The sequence below is a fragment of the Dermochelys coriacea genome, chromosome 12 (assembly GCF_009764565.3).
Source record: "Dermochelys coriacea isolate rDerCor1 chromosome 12, rDerCor1.pri.v4, whole genome shotgun sequence".
In the NCBI taxonomy this organism is placed as follows: domain Eukaryota; kingdom Metazoa; phylum Chordata; order Testudines; family Dermochelyidae; genus Dermochelys; species Dermochelys coriacea.
This window is the reverse complement of record NC_050079.1, coordinates 6,410,008-6,429,592: the sequence shown is the minus strand read 5'-3', so window position 1 is coordinate 6,429,592 and position 19,585 is coordinate 6,410,008. Positions and strand designations below refer to the sequence as shown.

Sequence of the window (19,585 nt, the reverse complement as noted above, 5' to 3'; positions counted from 1 at the left end):
AGGGCTGTGGGGCTGGGGCTGGGGGTCAGGCAGAGGGTTGCGGTGTGGGGTGAGGGCTGTGGGGCTGGGGCTGGGGGTCAGGCAGAGGGTTGCGGTGTGGGGTGAGGGCTGTGGGGCTGGGGCTGGGGGTCAGGCAGAGGGTTGCGGTGTGGGGTGAGGGCTGTGGGGCTGGGGCTGGGGGTCAGGCAGAGGGTTGCGGTGTGGGGTGAGGGCTGTGGGGCTGGGGGTGTGCGGTGTGGGGGCTCAGGGCTGGGGCCGAGGGTTGGGGTGGGGGATGGGTTGCCCCTTGCCCGGCGTGGGGCAGGAGCGGTGACGCAGCGGGAGGCCCCTGTGCTGGGGGCGGGCCCTGCCGGGAAAGGGAGGGTCCGAGGCAGGCGGGCTGGGTCACGGCTGCCTGGCCTGGCCCCGGGATGGGGGCGCTAGGACCCGGCGGTGGCAGTTGACGCCGGGCGCCGCAGGGTTGGGAGAGGGACGCTGTGGGGCCCCAGGAGAGAGGCGCGGGGGCAGCATGTAGGGGTCAAGGGAGACACTTGGGGGCGGCAGGCGGAGCCGGGGTGAGACCCGGCCCTAAGCACTGGTGGAGCTGGGCCCCCATGCCCTGAATATTGCTGGAGCCCTGCGCTCCGGGGCGCTATAACCCGCAGCCCCTGCACCCTGCGCCCCCCGGGGCACGGCCCCCCCGGACTCGCTCTGCCCCCTCACACCTTGGAGCGCTCCCACCCCAGTTACCTAGGTGACGTTGTCAGCAATCTTCCATCCAGACGCAGGGGGCGTTCTGAGCCCGCCCCCGGCCCAGCCTCCACCAATCCCGTGGCGGCCCCTAACCTGCTCGGGATGACGTCAGGGCCGGTGACAACCCCCCAGTGGCCGCAGGAGCCGCTGCCAGTGCGGGGCGGGCAGGCGGCGGGAGGAGCAGCCGGGCCCGGCCCGGCCCAGCTCGGCCCAGCATGGCCAAGCACCATCGCACCCCTGCGCGGAGCCCGGAGCCCGTCATCGAGGTCAAGAGCAAGGTAAGCATCTGCCAGCGGCGCCGCCCGGCTCGTCCTGCCCCGCCCCGCCCCGCCCCGGAGCCTCGGGGGGCGGCGCGTGCAGCCTCCGGCTCCGGGGGAGGCCCCGCGTCCCTGTTGCAGGGGGTCCCGCGCGGGCCGTGGCTGCCGCCGGGGCAGGACGGGCGCGCTCCGGCTGCCGCCAAGTCAGCCCGCGCATCCACCGCTCCGGCGGATGCGGGGTCCAGCGGCTTATTCCGTGCACGGGGCTGCAGCCTCGGGGCTCCAACCGCCCTTCAGTGCAGGGGCTGGATCGCTCGAGTCCGTGTCCCCCCCCGGGGGAGGCAGGGGGCTGGCTCGGCTGCCCTGTGCAGCGCGAAGCCCGCGCAATAGCCGGTAAGTTATGCAACGATGCAACAGAGCCGCGCTGCCGCCTTGCAGGGTGACGGCTCTAGCCTCGGTCCCCGGGACGTCCGTGGGCTGCGCGAGGAAGGGCCCTCGCCTGTGGAGCTGGTGGAGGGACCGGCCGATCTGCCCGTCTTGTGCGAGCCGGAAACTTTCCGTCTCTGGCCGGGGGGAAGAGAAGCAGGCTCCTAGCTGGGCGCCCCCGGAATCCCCCTGGCTTCTTCTCTGGCATCTGTGCCCGCTGGAGGCTGGCTGGCGGCTGCAGGACAGTGCCTGGCGTTTGAGCGGCTTCTCTTTGTCTCCCTGTTGGTTTCAGAGTAGCAGCCGTGTTAGTCTGTATTCGCCAAAAGAAAAGGAGGACTTGTGGCACCTTAGAGACTAACAAGTTTATTAGAGCATAAGCTTTCGTGAGCTACAGCTCACTCCATCCACTGCATGCATCCGATGAAGTGAGCTGTAGCTCACGAAAGCTTATGCTCAAATAAATTTGTTAGTCTCTAAGGTGCCACAAGTCCTCCTTTTCTTTCTCCCTGTTGGGTGATTGATTTTTCTGAGGGGAGCAGGAATGAGGGAGGTTGCTGGACGAAGCGCCTGGGTTGTCTGAGGAGAGATTAGGTATATGCAGCCTCCCATGCCCGGCGTAGGGCAGAGAAGTTCTCTTGCACCCCCCGGTTAACCCTTTATTCTGCCAGCCCGGACTGAGTGCCACAGCTCTGAGTGTCCCCGCTGCCACAGCGCTGCGGGTCTGACCGGTCTTCGCGCCATCGCGGCTGAAGTTGCTGTGTAGACTTCGTATTGTTGCCTCTGGTCCGGGGCTCCGCTGGAGGAGGTGTGGGACGGAGGGGACACCTGGGGGCTTGGCTCTCCTGACAGTCGTCTCCCCGGATGGATTTTAACCTTTCCACTCAGAGGCTCTAGTAGGCAGCAGCTCCTCGTGGAAACATGACTGTGGAATTGCCTCCTGGCACCGGAGTGCCTTGCCCTGCTGCTTGCATGTATCAGGCTTACAGTTGGTAAGGGAGGCCTCTGCAAACCCCACGGTGGAAGTGGAGCGCTGGCTACCGGGTCTCGTGAAGCTTGGCTTACAGGGGAGTGAGGGGACGCAGAGGAGGCTTTTGCGTCCCTTCCTGTGTGGCAGCCGAGTTATAGGTGACCCAGGTCTGCTTTCTCTGCCTTGCAAAGTAATGCTGGGCAAGGGACTTTCCATAGCCCCCTGCAATGGTGAGCACACGGTGGCTAGAACTGGCCGAGTGCAGAGGCAGTGCTTCTGGCGCGACTTGGCTGTGTGACCCTGTTCAGGCCTCCTTGCACCTCGGAGCTTCCCTCTGACCTGCGGTGCCACCTGGCATTCCCAGTGGCACTTCTCTTCCCATGGGTCTGACTCCTCAGCCCACAGGCTAGGTTCAGGCAGATCCTTGGGCTCTGGACCCCATATGGGCCAGAGGGTGCCCCAATCCAGCAGCAAGTCAGGCAGTGTGAGGTGGGAAGGAGCCCCCTGGAGGGGTGAGGATGCTGGGGTGAAGCTCATGGCTCCTGGGGAAGGAGTTGGTGTGGGGGACCCAGTGGGCTATGTGTAATCTGACCTCATTCCATGTGTGTGCAGACATCAAGCCCTGGCCATCTCGGCTGGTGAGAGCCCCGACTGATCCCCTATGGGCTGGATATGAAGCCAATCTTGGGGCAGAGCTGAGGCTGAGCCCCCTGGCTCCTATGCTGGTCTCTGGCCCTGACCCCTCTTCTCTGCCCCCAGTTTGACGCCGAGTTCCGCCGCTTTGCCGTGAAGCGCTCCAGCGTGGGCAGCTTCCAGGAGTTCTACCAGCTGATCCAGACGGTCCATCAGATCCCCTGCGTGGATGTGTTGTTGGGGTACACGGATGTTCATGGAGACTTGCTGCCTATCAACAATGATGATAACTACCACAAGGCTCTCTCCTCCGCTAGCCCGCTGCTCAGGATCATCATCCAGAAGAGGGGTAAGTCTGGGCCAGCGGGGGCCGCGCAGGACACTGTGGGCTTCCCACGTTGGCCTCGGGTTCCTTACCTGACTGAGAGCTTCCTCCAAGGGGAAAGTGAGGAGTGGATTGCGTTGACCTGCTATTTCAGAGCATGAAACATCAGACCAGCAGCAGGCTGTGTTTTGTGATAGCTCTGCAGTATGTTGGTGCCCAGGCCCTTCAGCTGTGTATTACAGGTGCCGGTACACAACCAGTGTCAGAACCTCTTGCTGCACAAGAGAGCAGAGCCAGCTGGCACGTGTGATCAACCAGTGAATTTTATACCCTGGCTCTGATGGGAACTTTTAGCTGTGACGGTTCATTTGCTTTGATGGTGACTTGTGGCCCAGTGGGAGGGGTGGCTGGGTGGACTTTAATTGTGCAGCTGTTTTGCCTATCATAATGCCCAAGATGGGAGAAGTGATTTTGGGAAGGGGGGTCTGGCTGTGCCTTTTCCTTATCTTGCATTTGGGGGTGGGAGGGCCTGCTATGATCTGACCTTTTATCAAATCATTATAGTCGAAGGAGAATCTTCTGGATGCTCGAGGATTCGGTTTATTCCTTAAACCAGCATTGCTGAAAGCGTAGCTCTAGGGAAAGTTTGTCTAGGACCTATTAAGAATACACTATGTAGCACTCTCCCTAGTGAGTGCAGCTGTGTCCCCTAGTGCTGTTCCTGGAACTGCACTGACCTCTGAGGCCTGGTTGTCAACCCGGCCACGTTGGCAGGCTCGGGGGCTCTGCAAGCTGAAGTTGCTTTCTCTTCCCATTGAAAGCAAGGGCTGTCACTATGTCTGCAGCCCTGGAGCTGGCTTTTCCCACCCAGCCTGGCTCCATAGGAGCAGGAGCAGAGCCTGTTTATCTTGGAGATTTATAAGGTAGCAATACCAAAATCCTAGAGGCTTTTCTTAGCAGCTTGCGAGAGTTCCTTAAGCCATGGCTCTCTCCCAGGACTCAAGCAGGGCCTGGCAGCCTAGGACAGGGAGGTGTGGAGGAATCATTAACAAAATGCAGAAGTTGTCGCCCATCTCACAAACTGCATTGATGCATCATTCCCATCCAACAAACGGGACAACGGCAAAGTGTCTGAGGGGTTTTGCCTGTGCACTCCCTCCTGCGCTGGGCCTTATTTAATGGTTGTGTGTACTGGGAGACATGGTTCTGGTGTGTGAGGCCACAGATTAAAGCCCTTGCAGTGTATTGCAGGACAGGCTGAGTTTTCTGTGGAATGGGTGAAACTAGTTAAGTTTCAACAGAAGAAATACCAGAGAGTTAAAATCCTGCAGCTTTAAAGCCCCACTGCCCTGCAGGGTGAATTCAAGTAAAGAACACGTTGTTCCTGGAAAGTAGCTCTTCTCTTCCACAAAGGGCAGGTGGAACTCTAAGCATTCTTCACTTCTTGTCACGACGTGCGGTGATGCTGCGCGCTGCTGAGCAGTGGCAGTGTTCCACCCCAGAGATGGGTAAATGTTCCCTGGGTAGGGAAACTTCTTTCACTACCCATATATGCAGATCATAAGAACAAAAACTGAAATATATATGAACCTATGGGAATCTGCTGCATGCCTATAACTTCTTTCATGTGGAAGGATCTCTGAGTGCTTCCAGTGGTCATGTGCATGCAGGTGCTAGGGTGACCGGTTGCTGCTGAAATGCAGCTTCCTCTGGGGTGGAACAAGCTGTACTTAATTGTACCAGCAGTTTAGGACAGGAAGCGGAGGCTACCATATCCGATCACCACTGCAGGGAAGATTAGTCAGCAGATTGTGAGACTGAGTGTAAACTAGATTTAGTCCTGGGCAAACATCATGATTCTGGCTAAAGCGCCCGTGAGTCTTTACAGACCACATGTGGCCAGAAGTGGTAGCGGCTGCCCGCTCTGAGGGGCAGCACTGGTTTGAGTGCCGCTCTCTGGAAGTGTTGCCTATTGATTTGCCAAACATCATCCCTGCTGATGCCGATGGAGTGCTTTGCTGGTGCCCTGTGGAGCCCCTTGTTAAGAATGATGCTCCAAACCAACTGGAGGGCTGGGGATTCCCCTGCTGTCATGTACAGGGCCCCCAAAGCCACGAGTTCCTCAATGGCTTGAATAGCCAGTCATCTGCGTCTGGCATCGGTGCTCTCAAAGCACGAACTGGAGAGAGGAGACCCCTGCTCCTCTCACTTCTCCACGCAGCCCTAAGCTGTTCACTCTCTCGGACCTGAATACTCATCAAGAGCCAGGTCCTAGCCCCTCTGGGGAAAGCCCCTGATCTCAGCCTATTTGTCCTGTGGGGTGGCTGAGAAGGGTTTGATCCTCCTCTGCCCAGTGTGCACGCTTCTGGGTGGGAGCTTATTGCCAGCCATGGAGGGAAAGGAAAATTATTGGCAGATCGCTGCAGGATCAGAGCCCAGGACGCGCAAAAGACAGAGCCCATGTCTAATCCTTGGCCCTTCTTTAGCCGCTACCATCTAAGCCAATCCGATCCCTGATGAATTGAAGCTGGCCCTGTTTTCCAGGTCGGGAAAACTGAGGCACAGAGAGGGGCAGTGACTTTCCCCCGATCAAGGAGCTGCCAACTACAGTCCCTGGGCTCTAGGCGCTAAAGCAGCCGTCCGCTCCCCACGAGTGCAGGCACAGCCGGGCCCAGGCTTCCAGCCGCCCCAAGCGGGAGCTGGGTGGAGACTTCGTTTTAAATGACATAGTCACACATTTGTGTCTGTGGGTGAACAGACCTAAAACCCAGTGTGTGGTGGCTGCTGTCTGTAGCTCTGGCTTGGGAGCAGGCCATGGGCTGATGATACCATCTTGCCGCCATGGGGCTCTGCCATGCACGGTGCTGCCAAGCCCTGCTCCCCACGCTGCCGCCCCCTAGCCAGCACTGTCGCTCGCTCGAGCTGAAGCCAGAAGGGCTGAGCCCTCTGCTCTGGGAAAGCCCTGAGAGCGCAGCCAGCGGGAAGGCAAGGGAGACTCTGCCCAGATCTAGAGCATGGCCCAGGGATCTGTCTGCCTGCATGGTGCTGGCTGCGTCGTCCAGGTGCTCTAAGCAGCCGAGATAAAAGGTGGGGCGGGAAGTGTGGGGGAGTCTGGCTGGACGCCTGGTAAAAACAAACTGCTCCATGGGGTTTCCAGGCTGGCTGTCCCTGAAGCAGGCTGCCGGCCAATGAGGGGAGAGATGTCTGGGAGCTGCTGATGTGGGGTTTTAACAGAATCCGGTTCACATCCAGGCTGGGCGGGAGCTAAAGCTGGCCCAGATGAAGGCAGCGTCCCCTGGGCTCGGTGACTCTGGGCCCCCCTTCCCAGAGGGGCTTATGTCTAGGTCCCACTAGTGATGCCCTTGGCAGATGGGGGGGCTGAGGCTCTGGCACTAGCTGGCTGGAGGGCAGGCCACCAAGGGACAACGTCCTGGGAGGGAAAAAGGAGACCAGCTTGCGTCTGCCCAGGGTCTGTGTGTGCGCGTCCCCCAGCCCTGAGCAAAGATTGGGACAGGGGTGCTGCCCTCATGTCGGAAAGCTGGGCTCTGGGAGCGTCCTGGAGGATCTGGTTCTAGGGCCCTCCCAGTCTGGGGCACCTCTGCTGAGTCTGGGATGGCAGAGGGACCCACAAGTCCCAGGGGGGTCAGATGGGAGGGGCCCTTGGGTACCCCCCCTCTTCTCTGTATCTGCCCATCCTGGAGCACTGGCTAGAAAGGAGTCGACACTCCCATGCACTGGCAGGCAGGACAGTGGGGTGGGCTGGGGAGGGCACTGCCAGAAGCCACCCACTAACCCCAAAGCTGTGTCTGCCCTGCCTCTGCCTAGGCTCTTCCCACTTCCTCCCGGGAGCTAGCATGAAAGGAGGGGCCTGAGAATGGGGACTGGGACTGAGTCTGGGGGCCTTGCCAAGGGTCTGGCTCTGATCTGCTTGGGGAGAGCAGTGCCGCTCTCCGGCAGCCGTCCCACCTGCTGGTCTCCAGCCCAGGCCTGGAGGAAGAGTCCAGCTGTCATGCAGCCCTCCCTTGGCAAAGCCAGCCTGTCCTGTGAGCAGAACATGGGATGGGCATGCAGGGCCCCCCAGCCTCAGGCCCCTTGCAGGGGGGACGCTGTGTAAAACTGCAGCTGGGCCCCCACAGCCTGTGATCCCGCAGAGCCCCGGGGCCCAGCCAGTGGCTGGAAGGGAGACAGGGCAAGCGTGGGGCAGCCTGAGTGTGGGGGAGAGGGTGGGTTGTCAGGCCTGAGCGTGTTCCCTGGGGGCAGGACGAGACATAAAACAGAGGCTCGGAGACCCACAGCACAGCCTTTAAATTGCAGCCTGCACTGAGTTCTCCTGGCTGGATCCCAGCCTGGGTATCATAGAATATCAGAGTTGGAAGGGACCTCAGGAGCTCAAAGCAGGGTCAGTCCCCCATTTTTGCCCCAGATCCCTAAATGGCCCCCTCAAGGATTCACCTCACAACCCTGGGTTTAGCAGGCCAATGCTCAAACCACTGAGCTATCCCTCACCTCCCTGCCACCTCCTACCTGTCGAGACCGCCTCCCCGTGTGGCTCCGGTAGGGTGCAGGACTGCCCTGTCCACACTGCTGTGTCGTGTCCCACCCCAGGTGGGCTGTGTTTCGGGGGTGGGGGAGCAGGCGCCATAGAGGCGTAGGATAACGAACCGGGATGTGCAGGCTGGGGAGGGATGGAGCTAGACCTGCTTCATCTGGGGTCGCTCCCCTTCCCACCCCTGGTCTGGCTTATGCTGAGGACTCTGTGTGTGAGCCTAGGCCACTGATGAGAAGTGACTGTTGGGAATTAGTGCGGAACGAAGGGCTGGAGGGCGCTGAACTGTAGGAAAGGGAAGTGTTGGGGGCTGGGGGAGGGGGCTTTCTTCTAGGACGGTGCTTCTCTGCCCCCACTGTGCTGCTCCGTTCATGGGGAGGGGGGACAGGGGATGCTGTGCTGGCAGCTAGTGAGTGATTCATTGTGGGGAGAATCCCAAATTCTTCTCGCTTCTGACTGTACGTCCAGGGCCAGGTGCTGGACGGCCTGGCTTAGAGACTGCACAGCAGGGGCAGGGCTGGCTTCACCCTCCCACCTGCCATCAAGGAGCCTCTGGTTCTGCCTCTGACACCCTTGGTTGCCAACAAGGGGCTGATGGGTGGTGGGGCTCTGAGCGAGGGGTGGGCCACCAGCCATGGAGACCTTCCCTAGCGCCCCTTGGAGAGAGGTCCTGCTGAGACATGTTGGAGTCCAGGGCAGGGAGGGTGAGACTCACAGTTCTCCACTCGCCCTGGTCCCCCCCCTGCTCAGCTGGGCCAGCACCCTAGGTCTGGCTGGGGCTTGGGCTGAGGGCGGGGGTGTGTGTGTGTATTGCTCAAGGTGACACATGCCATCACACGCGTTGTGTTTTGCAAAGCCCAGGACTGCTGCTGAGGGCTGTGTACTTCTGCACTCCCAGATGCCAGCCTGGCTGTAAACTGGCCTGTGTGCATGCTGCACGGTGGCTGTCGGAAGCGGTATTGCTGGGCGGGATGCACTTACCCCCAGGAGGCCAGGGGCAGGCTCTGGCTGTCTTGGGCAATGGCTCCTCGCTGTGCGGAGGTGGCACCATGGGCTCCCATGAGCCAAGGAGTTGGGGTTTTATTTCTGCTGGGATCTGAGATGAGCTGGGTCCTCCTGAACCCACAGTCCTGGAGGTTCCCCTTCCGGCCCCCCCCACACACACACGTGCACACGCACTGCCCTCAGTGACTCCCTGCATTATCCCAGGCGTGGAGCTGACTCTACTTCTGTCCCATCTGTTCCTTTAACCCTCCAAGGAGTCGTGCAGGGGCAGCTGCTGCACAGAGGAGGAACTGCTGCATGGTCTCCTGGCTTCCTGTCACTGCAGCAGACAGAATCACAGAAGTGTCGGGCTGGAAGAGACCCCGAGAGGTCACCTAGTCCTGCCCCTGCTGACTGGCTGAGGCAGGGCCGAGTGAACCTAGAGCAACCTTGACAGGGGTTTGTCCATTAGTTTTTCCTAATGTCCAGCCTAAACCTCCCTTGCTGCAATTTAAGCCCGTTGCTTCTTGTCCTGTCCTCGGAGGCTAATGAAAACAATTTTTCTCCCTCCTCCTTGTAACCATTTTCAAGCACATAAAGGTTGTTCTCATGTCCCCCCTCAGTCTTCTCTTCTCCAGACTAACCAAGCCCAATTTTTTAAAATCTTCCCTCAGAGGTCATGTTTTCTAGACCTTTAATCATTTCTGTTGCTCTCCTCTGGACTCTCCAATTTGTCCACATCCTTCCTAAAATGTGGTGCCCAATACAGCCCAGAATGACATTAGCCTGTTGCAACTGCATCACACTGATAACTTTGTTCAGTTTGCAATCTGCTATGAGCCATAGATCCTTTTCAGCAGTAGTACCGCTGAAAGCCAGTTCTTCCCCGTTTTGTATTGGTGCATTGGAGTTTTTTCCCCTCCCTATATGTAATACATGGCACTTGTCTCTATTGAATTTCATCTTGTTGCTTTCAGACCAATTCTCCAATTTGTCAAGGTTGTCTTGAATTCTAACCTTGTCCTCCAAAGTGCACATGATCCCTCCCAGCTTGGTGTCATCTGCTGATTTTTGTAGGCATGCTCTCTGCTCCATTATCCGTGTCATTAAGGAAAATACTAAATAGCACCGGACTTAGGACAGACCCCCACGGGAGCCCACTCAATACCCCCTCCCAGTTTGACAGCGAGCCATCGATAACGACTCTTTGAGTCTGGCCTTTCAACCAGTTGTGCACCCACCATAGAGTAATTTCATCTAGACCACGTTTCCCTAGCTTGCTTATGAGACTGTCCTGTGGGATTGTGACAAAAGCCTCACTAAAATAGAGTTAGATTAAATCTACTGCTGCCCCCATCCAGTGAGGTCAGTTGCCCTGTCAAAGAAGGAAATTAGCTTTGTTTGACATGAGTTATTCTTGATAAATCCACGCTGGCTCTTCCTTGTAACCCTATTATCCTCGGGTGCTTACAAACTGACTGATTGTTAACTTGTTCCAGTATCTCTCCTGGTATCAAAATTAGCCTGACTGGTCTAAAACTCCCCGGGTCCACTTTGTTCCCCATTTTGAAGACAGCTCTGACAGATATGGCATTTCCTGCAGTATCACTGGGAGATCTCACTGTATTAAGTTTACGTATCGTCATTGTGGGCCAGGGATTGCCTGTATTTCCATGCGGGAGAGTGGCCACAGCTCACCCCATGAACTAAGAACAGTGCAAGGTGATGAGGGAAATTCATTTGGCTTGTAAACCCCCCCGCCCTCCAGAGGTACCACCATCCGGAGAGATTCACGTGCACCGGTTCAGACTGGATTCTCCAGAGGCCAACAGACAAAGAAAGGACTTTTGGATCAATAGCCTGAGTTTAAACTGACTCAGGGTCTACTTCTGATCCAGCAGCCGGACCAGACCTTCTGTACAAAGGGGCCCCAATCCTTCCTGGGAAAGGCTGGGGGCTTTGGCCTCTGGAGGCCCCATAAGACTGTTGTGTGGTAAGTGTTTAGGATGTGTGTAAGAATTGTTTTCTCTCTAATGCTTTCACTTTAAGAATAAACGTGCTCTCTTACAAAGGGCTGCATGGTGACTTGTCACTGTGGGCAATTTACAGCTGTTCATGGCGTCAGGAGAGAGATCAAAGGCCTGTTTAGACAGTCTGGCTTGCTGGGAACAGCACTGTGTAGGCAGAGAACTGTGCATCCTGGAAAAACCCTGGTCAGTGGGTGGAGAGATGCGCGTCTCTGCCCAAGAAAGGTGACAGCCGAGGAGTCGGGAGCGGGTGCCCCTGCTGGACCCACCAAGGGGGAATGTTGTGTGTTGCATGAAGTGTGACATAGGTACACTGGTGGAGCTAGGCAGGTGGGGAATGGAGGTGGGTAGCAAAGGGCTGGGCTGGCAGCTTGGCTTCTGGGGAGCATTGGAGCCACTGGGTCCCTGACAGCGTTACCAGAGGCCCCAGCACTCCTGTTCTCCACCCCCTGACCCCCACTCAGCTTGGACTCTCCAATGGCGAAGGAGGCAGTGTGGCTATTGTCACCTCACCTGGGGGAAACTGAGGCACCAAGGGGGCAGTGACTTTCCCAGGCTCACCCAGCAGGCCAGAGGCAGAGCCAGGAACAGAGCCCAGCTCTCCCGAGTCCCAGCCCTGTGCTCTGCCCGCTCAGCCATGCTTCTCTGGGCACTGCCCCAGTAAACAGCAGGGGGCACGGAGCCCATGTTGGTATGAGTCCCTAGTGAGCTGTGCCTCCGCACCAGAGACCTGGCTCCAGTTCCCAGGCCCAGCCATCTGCTCCTGCTGCACACTGATGCTTGCACTGCTCTGCAGCAGCCCCTGGGCTCAGGCTGGGGGCAGTAATGATGGGATGGGGACAGAGACCCCACTGTGTGGCTAAGGAAGGCTTCTGTGATGTGGGGACCCCCTGCCACCTGCACACTTCCCCCTTGTAGGCCAGGAGCCCTGCAGGCAGCTGCTGAGGATGGTGGGTCCCGGGGGGGGGGGGGGTTCTGGGCGGGGCGGGGGCGTGAATGCAGAAGGAAGATCTTGCAGCCTGATAAGAAATGGCCTTGGCTCTGAGCATGTGGATTCTGGCTCCATCATCAGCCTCTTCCTCAGGCTTGTGTCAGCGGGGGCAGCCAGGCAGCCCTGCTTTGCTCTGCAGTGGGGTCAGCCTGCCCTAGGCGCGCAGAGGCAGCTGCCCTGGAGGAGGTGGTGCTGAGCTGCTCACATCCACCGGTGACTCAGACAGCAGAGAATCACTCACAGAAATAGCCGGGAAAGGCCTTGCCGAGTCTCCTGAGCTAAAAATACAGCGTGGTGTGTGCACGGTGAGATATTTATAGCCACCAGCCCTGCAGGCGGGCATGTGCCCTGAGAGGCGGTCGCTGCTCAGCCAGGCATCTCTGGGAGGAGTCCGCAGCAGGGCTCACAGGCTGGGTCTGGACGACCCCAGGGTCTGACCCTTCCCAACCCAGCCGAAGCTCTCGCCTCCCCTCACCTGTCCGTAAACACCACACCCAAGGCTTCGCGGCACTCACGAAAGAAACTTGCTGGCTGGCAGGGTCTGTAGTGAGGAGCCCTGCAGGGGACATCTCCAAGGAGCAGCCAGGTGCTGCAGTGTGTCATGAGCTGTGGGGTGGGCTGCCCTCCTGGGCTCAATGCCACCCCCATTCACTCCCCTTCCCGCCCCAGGGGAAGGCTGGGGCACACTGCGGGCCAGAGGCCGAATCTGTGTGGGGGAGCCCGGCTTGCGCAGGAGTGGTGTTGCTGCCCCTCTCCCAGGACCAGTTGCACCTGGGTGTACGGCATGCACCACACTGCTCTTGCGAGGGGCATGGGAGCCCCTAGGAAGACCCATTTAACTCTTAACTCAGCATCACCGGGCCTAACAGGTGCTGGGAACTGTGGGCCGGACCCTGGGACTCGGAACCTGCTGCTGCAGGGGAAGGCCGTCTCCTCAGCTTTGCTCGTGGGCCCTAAACCTTGGCACCTTGAGCTGCTCCGAGATGGCATCAGGCCAGGAGGGGACCCTGGGAGATCCCAGCATGCCCTGCTCCTTGCAGAGGGTTGTCTGCCCAGCTTGGCTGGCCAAGGCAGCCCCCTGCTCAGGGGGACTGTTCCTGGAGTCTCCCTGGTCCTAGTGGCACCCACTGGGATTGGGGCACCTGGAGTCGTGGGGAAGCTGGGCGCAGATGGATGTCTGCCTGGACTGGTCTGGGGGCGCTAGGGGCCTATCCCTAGCTGTGGCCAGCTAGGGCCAAGGGCTGGCTACGAGCTGTCTGTCCCATGGGCCCCCCTCTGTGCCCGTGGGGGGAGGGGGCTGGGGGCCCATCTCTTCCTGGCTTCTCTTGGGCTTGATCTCACGGTCATGGATTTGACCAGTACCCCAAGCCAGCTGGTGCCAGTCCCAGCCCTGGCAGCTCGGGGCAGGGTCTCTGGTTAGCTCCCGTGCTGTCCCGGCTGCCTTGGAGGGTATGTCTGCTGTTCCACAGTGCCGAGAGCCGGCAGTCTGCCTGGCCTGGCATAGAGATGTGCCCCTTCTGGAGATCCACCCCCAGAGGTGGGCTCCCTATCTCTGCTGTGGGTACCCTCAGAGCACTGGGTGGTACTGCCCTGAGCATCTGCACCCCCAGCATCATGGGACACGCATGGGGGAGTGACCAGTGGAGCTAGGGAACGTGCCCACGGGTTCCTGCATGCCAGCCAGCCATGGCCTCGCCTCGAGCGGGAAGAGGCCAAGCTGGCATGCAGATGCCCTGACCTGGTCTGTGGGAGCTGGCAGCTCCAGGGTTAACTCCAAGGGGCATGACTCGCAGTACGATTAAACCCGAGTTATTCAGATTCCTCTAATCCCAGCCCAGCACGTGCCATGTAATCCCCTGGCCCAGCGCCTCTGCTCCCCAGCACTGGCGGGTACAGCCCCACCGCTGCTCTCACCCACTGCTGTGCCAGCGCCTGCCTGGCTGCAGGGAGAACAGCAGTGGGCCCGGGGCAGAAAAGGGTGTCCTCGGTGTGTGCCCCGATCAGAGGCTGCATGGCACCCCGGAGCTGGGCTTGTTGCAGGAAGGGAGGGGATTTGCTGCCATGCGAGTTGGCCAATGCCAGGTCGTCCCTGAGCAGAGAGCGTCCTGAGCTCCTCCTCCCCTGAGCCCTGGCAGCAGATGTGCTTGCGGTGCCAGTCAGCCTGGGGAGGGGGACGGGGACTGGGGCTGTCCCAGGGAGACACCCCCCCACCCCCACCGCAGGATGGCGGGAGCCAGCAGCTCCTGTGTGAGGGAGGGGAATGATGGGGGGGTATGTGGGCAGAGGGGGTGTTTTGAGGAGGAAGTGGTGGGGCCAGGCTTGGCGCGGTAACACCCTCAGCCACGGGCGGCCTGCTTCTGGGCCTGGCTGACAGTGGCAGCAGCACTGAGCAGGCAGCTGCATGGGCCTGGCATGGCCCGCTGGCACTCTGGGGGCCTCGGCTCGGGGCTTTAAGACTTCGGTCACTAGCGTGAAGGGCGTAACCTGGGTTTTGGCAGCCGAGGGTGGAGAGCATGACTGGGCAGCAGACTCCATGGGAACATGGGCACAGACTCCTCTGTGGGGCAGGGCATGAGAAGGGGCAGCAGGGTAGCTGGATTGGGAGGGGCTGGAGGCCTGGGCATGCAGGTTCCCACCTCTCTCGGGCACGGGGTCTGATAGCTGCCCCAGCAGAAGCCAGTGGGGCAGTCCGGTGTTGGAGGAGAGCAGGGGATGGGCTGGAGCCCAGGGGCGAGGGTGCATCCCAGAGTGTGAGCCAAGGGGGCCCATGGCAGATATCTGGGGCTGGCATCTCTGTGCCGATCGGTGGGTGGGCTGGGCTGGCCTATCCCGACAGGGTGGGGAGGAAGGACCTGGGGAGATGGGGTGTGCTGTGGGAGTGGGGGTGGCCTTGGTGGAGGGGAGGAGAAGCAGGGAGGGGTTTGGTGGGGGTGGTGAAGTCCGGGGGAGGGCCACGCAGAGCATTCGTGTGGTGCTGTCTTCCCTGGGCCGCATGTAGCTCAGCAGGCCCTGGCAAGGAACGCCCGTGCCCGCCAGGCAGCGGGCAGACCTGGGGAGCTGCCCCTCGCTGGCCCCTGGTCTAGCTGAGCTAATCCTGATATCAGCGTTCCCATGGCACTGCCCTCCCCGCTGCCATGAGCCCGCGTGACACCAGCTGGGCCTGGTACTGCCCGAGTGCCTTGGGGAGCTGTCAGGACAGTGCGGGGGTGTCACGAAAGGCTCAGAGCATTTCACAGCCTGGGGAACCTGCTCCCGTCACCCCCACGTGCCCTCTCTTCATCCCGAGGGAGGCTGCCCGGCTGTGGCTGGGCCAGGAGCAGTCTCTGCCCCAGGGCAGGGCTGGAGCCCTGTTGCCATGGCACTTTGGGGCAGACAGCTTGCCCCTGATGGCAGGCCTGCCCGGCTCGACATATGCATTGACCCCTGGGGGTCAGAGGATGTGGCCCGCGCCCCTCTTCAGGCCTGCAGGAAGGGGCTATCGCCCCTCGCCTGGGCACTCCCTGGCTAGTCCTGGGTTCTGCATCTGGCTGGCGTGATGCTCGTGTGGGCAGCACCAGCCCTGTCTGGTGCCCAGAAGGAGCGACTGGTGCCACGGGACAGTGCTGAGCAGGGCCGCAATGCTCTTGGCGGCCAGCCGGGGGTGCTGCTGGGGCACACGGCTCTGGAGCTGGGGCAGGGATAGCCATGCGCCAGGCAGGTGTCTCTGTGGCAATGCCTGGGGGAGAGGCCCTGGGGCTACACCTAGAGCTCAGTCCTGGGGATTCCCAAGCTCCAGCCCGGCCAGGTGGCTCTCCCCATGCTGTGGGGCTGGGCACCAAGTGGGAAGGGAGTGAAGTGTCACCAGCCACAGGCAAGTGAGCTGGGATCCCAAGCTGGGGGGGGGAGGGCTTGAGATCCCAGAGAGTGACGGGGGCCAGTCCAGTCCTTCCCCTCCCCCCATGGTTGCTGTGCTCTTATCAGAGGGCTCCAGGCCTGCAGGGGAAGGGAGAGGGGCTCTTGCTGGGTGGGTTTGGTGGAGGAGGGGCTCTTCCAGGTAGGATGGCGGGTGGAGATCATGGGCTATTGTGGGGGATGGGAGGGATTCCAGCTGGAGGGGCAGGGCTGGGACACTGGCTCTAGGGCTGAGCAGAAGCAGCTGCCTGGTCCCTGCGGGACTGGTGTGGTTGGCAGAGACCAGAGAGCTCCCCCACCCCAATTCAGCCGAGTGCTAGAGCCCCTTGCCTGGGGATGGCACCGTGGAGTCTTGCTGCCAAGCTGCTGACCCCTCCTGTGCGGGAGCAGGGGGCTATGGGTCGGGAGTGAGGGGCACTGGCAGAGTAGGGGGGGAGCCCAGGGCTGGGCTAGCAGGGGGCTGCGGGTTGGGAGTGAGGGGCACCAGCAGAGTAGGGGGAGCCCAGGGCTGGGATACCAGGGGTTCCATATCATTAAAACAACCCAGGAAGACGAGTGCAAAGCCGAAGCAGGGAGGGGCCTCTGCCATGGGTGATCCTGGGCTCTGGGTCAAGATCCTGACGTGGGCTGCTTGCTGCATTGGGACAGCTGGCTGTGGGGCCGGGGCGCCCAAGGGGGCTGGCCCTCCTGGCTGGGGCGCTGTCTCCAGGAGGGGCCGGGGCCGGGGCCGGCAGGTTCCTGACTGACCCAGGTGCTCTCCTTGCTCCCTGCAGCAGAAGCCAACTCCAGCGTCTTCACCTCCAACTCCCTGCAGCGGAAGAAGAAGGGGCTGCTGCGGCCAGCGCACCACCGGGCCAAGCCACAGCTACTGATCGGCCTGCCCCAGGACTTCCGGCAGATCTCCTCCATCATCGATGTGGACATCCTGCCCGAGACACACCGGCGCGTCCGGCTGCACAAGCACGGCTCCGACAAGCCGCTGGGCTTCTACATCCGTGATGGCATCAGCGTGCGTGTGGCCCCCCAGGGCGTCGAGAAGGTGCCCGGCATCTTCATCTCCCGCCTGGTGAAGGGCGGGCTGGCTGAGAGCACCGGCCTGCTGGCCGTCAGCGATGAGATCCTGGAGGTGAACGGCATCGACGTGGCCGGCAAGTCGCTGGACCAGGTGACGGACATGATGGTGGCCAACAGCCACAACCTCATAGTCACCGTCAAGCCAGCCAACCAGCGCAACAATGTCATCCGCAGCAGCAAGGCCTCAGGCAGTTCGGGCGTCTCGACGGACAGCACGCCCAGCCCCGCCTCCCACTACCTGAACCACTACAGCACGGCCGAGGGCGAGAGCGACGAGGAGGGGGACCTGGTCATCGAGAGCGATGGCGCCACCCGCTGCCCCAACGGCGGCCTCCTGGACAAGAGCTGCCAGCAGAGCCTGGTGCTGCCCAGCTCCCTGCACTCTTTGGGCAGTGCCAATGGCAGCCGCGGGAGCAGTCTGCAGGAGGACGGCACGCTCCTCACCCTATAGAGGAACCACCTGGGTGGCAGGCCTGGGAGCTGCTCGCCTGCCCTCCCCCTCGCTGGCATGGGAGCGGTGGCCAGCCGGGCCCTGCCCCAGCCAATCTCTTCCTCTGGGCGCTCTGTCCCCACCACAGGAAGGGTGGCAGCCGGGAGTGGAGACGTGAGCGCCGAGCCCTGCCTCTCCCAGGCTGTGGGGCTCTCCCATCCTCGTGGGGAACCAAAAAACTAGACACTGGCCCTCTCGGGCCCCACCCCCTGGGCCAGACCCACCCTTCCCCTGCCCCTTTCCTTCCAATCAAGTGGGTTTTTTAAACTGTTTTATGAAAATATGCATCATAAATTAATATATTGCGATGGGCCATTAAACCTTTTCTAGAAAGTGCTTGCTCATCTCTTGTGCTCACCCTGGGGGCCAAGAGGGGCCAGGGCTCGCCCCACCCCCAAGGCTGGGTAACTAGGGCAGGGCGGGTGGAAATGCTAGTGACTCCAGCCCTGAGTGCACCTGGCCCTTAACATGCCCAGCAGGGAGGGGTTGGTGCCTGCCTGGCCCTTGGGGCATCAGTGCTGCCACTAACACCCAACAGGCAGGGCTGCCCCTTAAGGAGGGGAATGGCACCTCCCCAGTCCCCACCTCTCTTCAGGGCAGTGGCTGCGCCCTACAGACCACTGGGGCACGTTCCGGAGCCAGGTAAGTGCTGCCCAAGGCACCCCCACCCTCCATCCCACGGACGTCCCCTGGGCGCAGCCCTGTGCAGCACTTTGCCCCACGGAGCAGGACTTCCACTTCCCCAGCTGCAAAAGGGTTAACACCAACTCGCAGGGCCTGGGTGCCATTCAGCATGAGGGCACTGGGGTCTGCCAACCCCCTTACCCTTCCCCCACTGGTTCAGGAGCCATAAATCACTACCCCCTGTGCAAGGATGTAGCATGAATCGCGTCACAAGTCCCTGAGGTGCCAGCCGGGGATGGGCTTCTTCCCCAGCAGGGCAGGAGATGCTGGAACTCAGCTCTACCGGAGGTGCTGGCATGCAGCCGGGCCCTGCTTCTTGTGGCCCTCCCCATGGTAAGCAGCCGTTCCCTGGCCCTCTGGGCCCAGCGGCCGCTCCTCTCTCCAACCCTAGGCTTGCCAGGCTCCACGCTGCCCAGCCCGCTTGAGTGCAGTACTGCCAGGAGCAGCCCCCACCTGCCCCTACCGTGGGCCAGAACCAGGGAATGGGGTGAACCTGCCCTGGAGAATCCCAGCTGCAGCCCAGGAACAAACTGCTGCCAGGGCTGTGCACTGGGCTGGGGCGCCACTACCTCCCCCTGGGGGGACAGAGAGCTGGGGCCCCTCCATCCTGCCCTGGTCTCCCCCCCAGTCCACCCCCTGCAGGAAGACTCCTGCTGTGACTACAGGACATGGATTAGCTGTGCCCAGGCAATCCTCGTTCCCGGGCCAGCAGTAATCCACGGCTGCCTCAGCACTTCCTTGAGGCAAAGCTCAGCTTGCTACCTGCCCAGGCAGGGGGCATGGCAGCTTCCTCGCCCCCTCTGAGCTGGCACTGTGACCCCAGCAGTGGCCAGCAGTCTGCAGGGTCAGGGGGGCCCTGGCTGCAGGTGGGCACTGTGCCAGCTGCTGCTGTTCTCTCTGCCTGTGGGGTGGGTGAGCCCCAAGTGTGGCTCTGTCCTAACGGGCCCTGGGGGACCTCAGCTTCCAGTGACTCCAGGTCAAACTGCAAGCGCCGCGTGTGTGGGGCAGGCGGGGCTAACGCTGCCCCTGTGCCAGCAGAGCTTCTGCCACAGGCATCTTGGAGGTGCCCTTCCTTGCTGCCCCCTCCCTCCCCGCACCGACCCACATGCTCCACAGAAATGCCCAGGGGCCCATGGGCCAGGCCTAGCTGGGTAGTGCCAGGTGAGGGGGGGCTCTTGCCCATCTCTGCGGCAGAAGGACACTAAAAACATTCAGGCCAAAGGCTTAGCTGTGCCCCCGCTCAGCTGCCTCCCCCTGGGTGAGTGCCCCTCCGCTCCTGGGTGACAGCAAGTCGTGGTGCGCAGCTGGAGTGAGGGGCGAGGCCGGGCTGGCTGCAGGGAGCCGGGCAGAGGGACATGGTGGCACTGACCCCTCCCCCCAAGGAGTGTGGCCCAAGAATTAAGAGTGCCCCTGGCTGGGTCTGGGCCGAGCGCTGGCCACGGACTGGGGTGCGCCAGGTGGGATTCCCAGCCACTAGTGCAGCATGGGACCATCAGCATCCAGCTCCGGCCACGGGGGGTGAAGCCAAGGGCTCTGCAGGCCTTAGCACAGCTGTAGT

At 61.0% G+C, this 19,585-nt stretch overlaps 1 protein-coding gene across 2 annotated transcripts; it reads left to right on the top strand.

The window, feature by feature from the left end:
• The first annotated feature begins 847 nt into the window (after nt 1-847).
• On the top strand, nt 848-17,677 carry PARD6A (par-6 family cell polarity regulator alpha). Of its 2 annotated transcripts, none has more exons than XM_038367837.2 (3): nt 848-1,010; nt 3,142-3,364; nt 16,553-17,677. In XM_038367837.2, exons 1-3 carry the CDS (start codon nt 948-950, stop codon nt 17,302-17,304), a joined length of 1,038 nt encoding a protein of 345 aa, XP_038223765.1. In that variant the 5' UTR covers nt 848-947; the 3' UTR covers nt 17,305-17,677. The 2 variants fall into 2 exon arrangements, with proteins under 2 accessions (XP_038223765.1, XP_038223767.1); XM_038367839.2 differs by having other exon boundaries at nt 853-1,010; nt 16,556-17,677.
• Nucleotides 17,678-19,585: the final 1,908 nt, after the last annotated feature.

Bases quoted from the DNA above. Each gene is read 5' to 3' on its own strand.
- PARD6A (XM_038367837.2), top strand. From the start codon at position 948: ATGGCCAAGCACCATCGCACCCCTGCGCGGAGCCCGGAGCCCGTCATC. The intron at 1,011-3,141 runs GTAAGCATCTGC...CTCTGCCCCCAG, and splicing joins TCATCGAGGTCAAGAGCAAG to TTTGACGCCGAGTTCCGCCG. The intron at 3,365-16,552 runs GTAAGTCTGGGC...TGCTCCCTGCAG, and splicing joins GATCATCATCCAGAAGAGGG to CAGAAGCCAACTCCAGCGTC.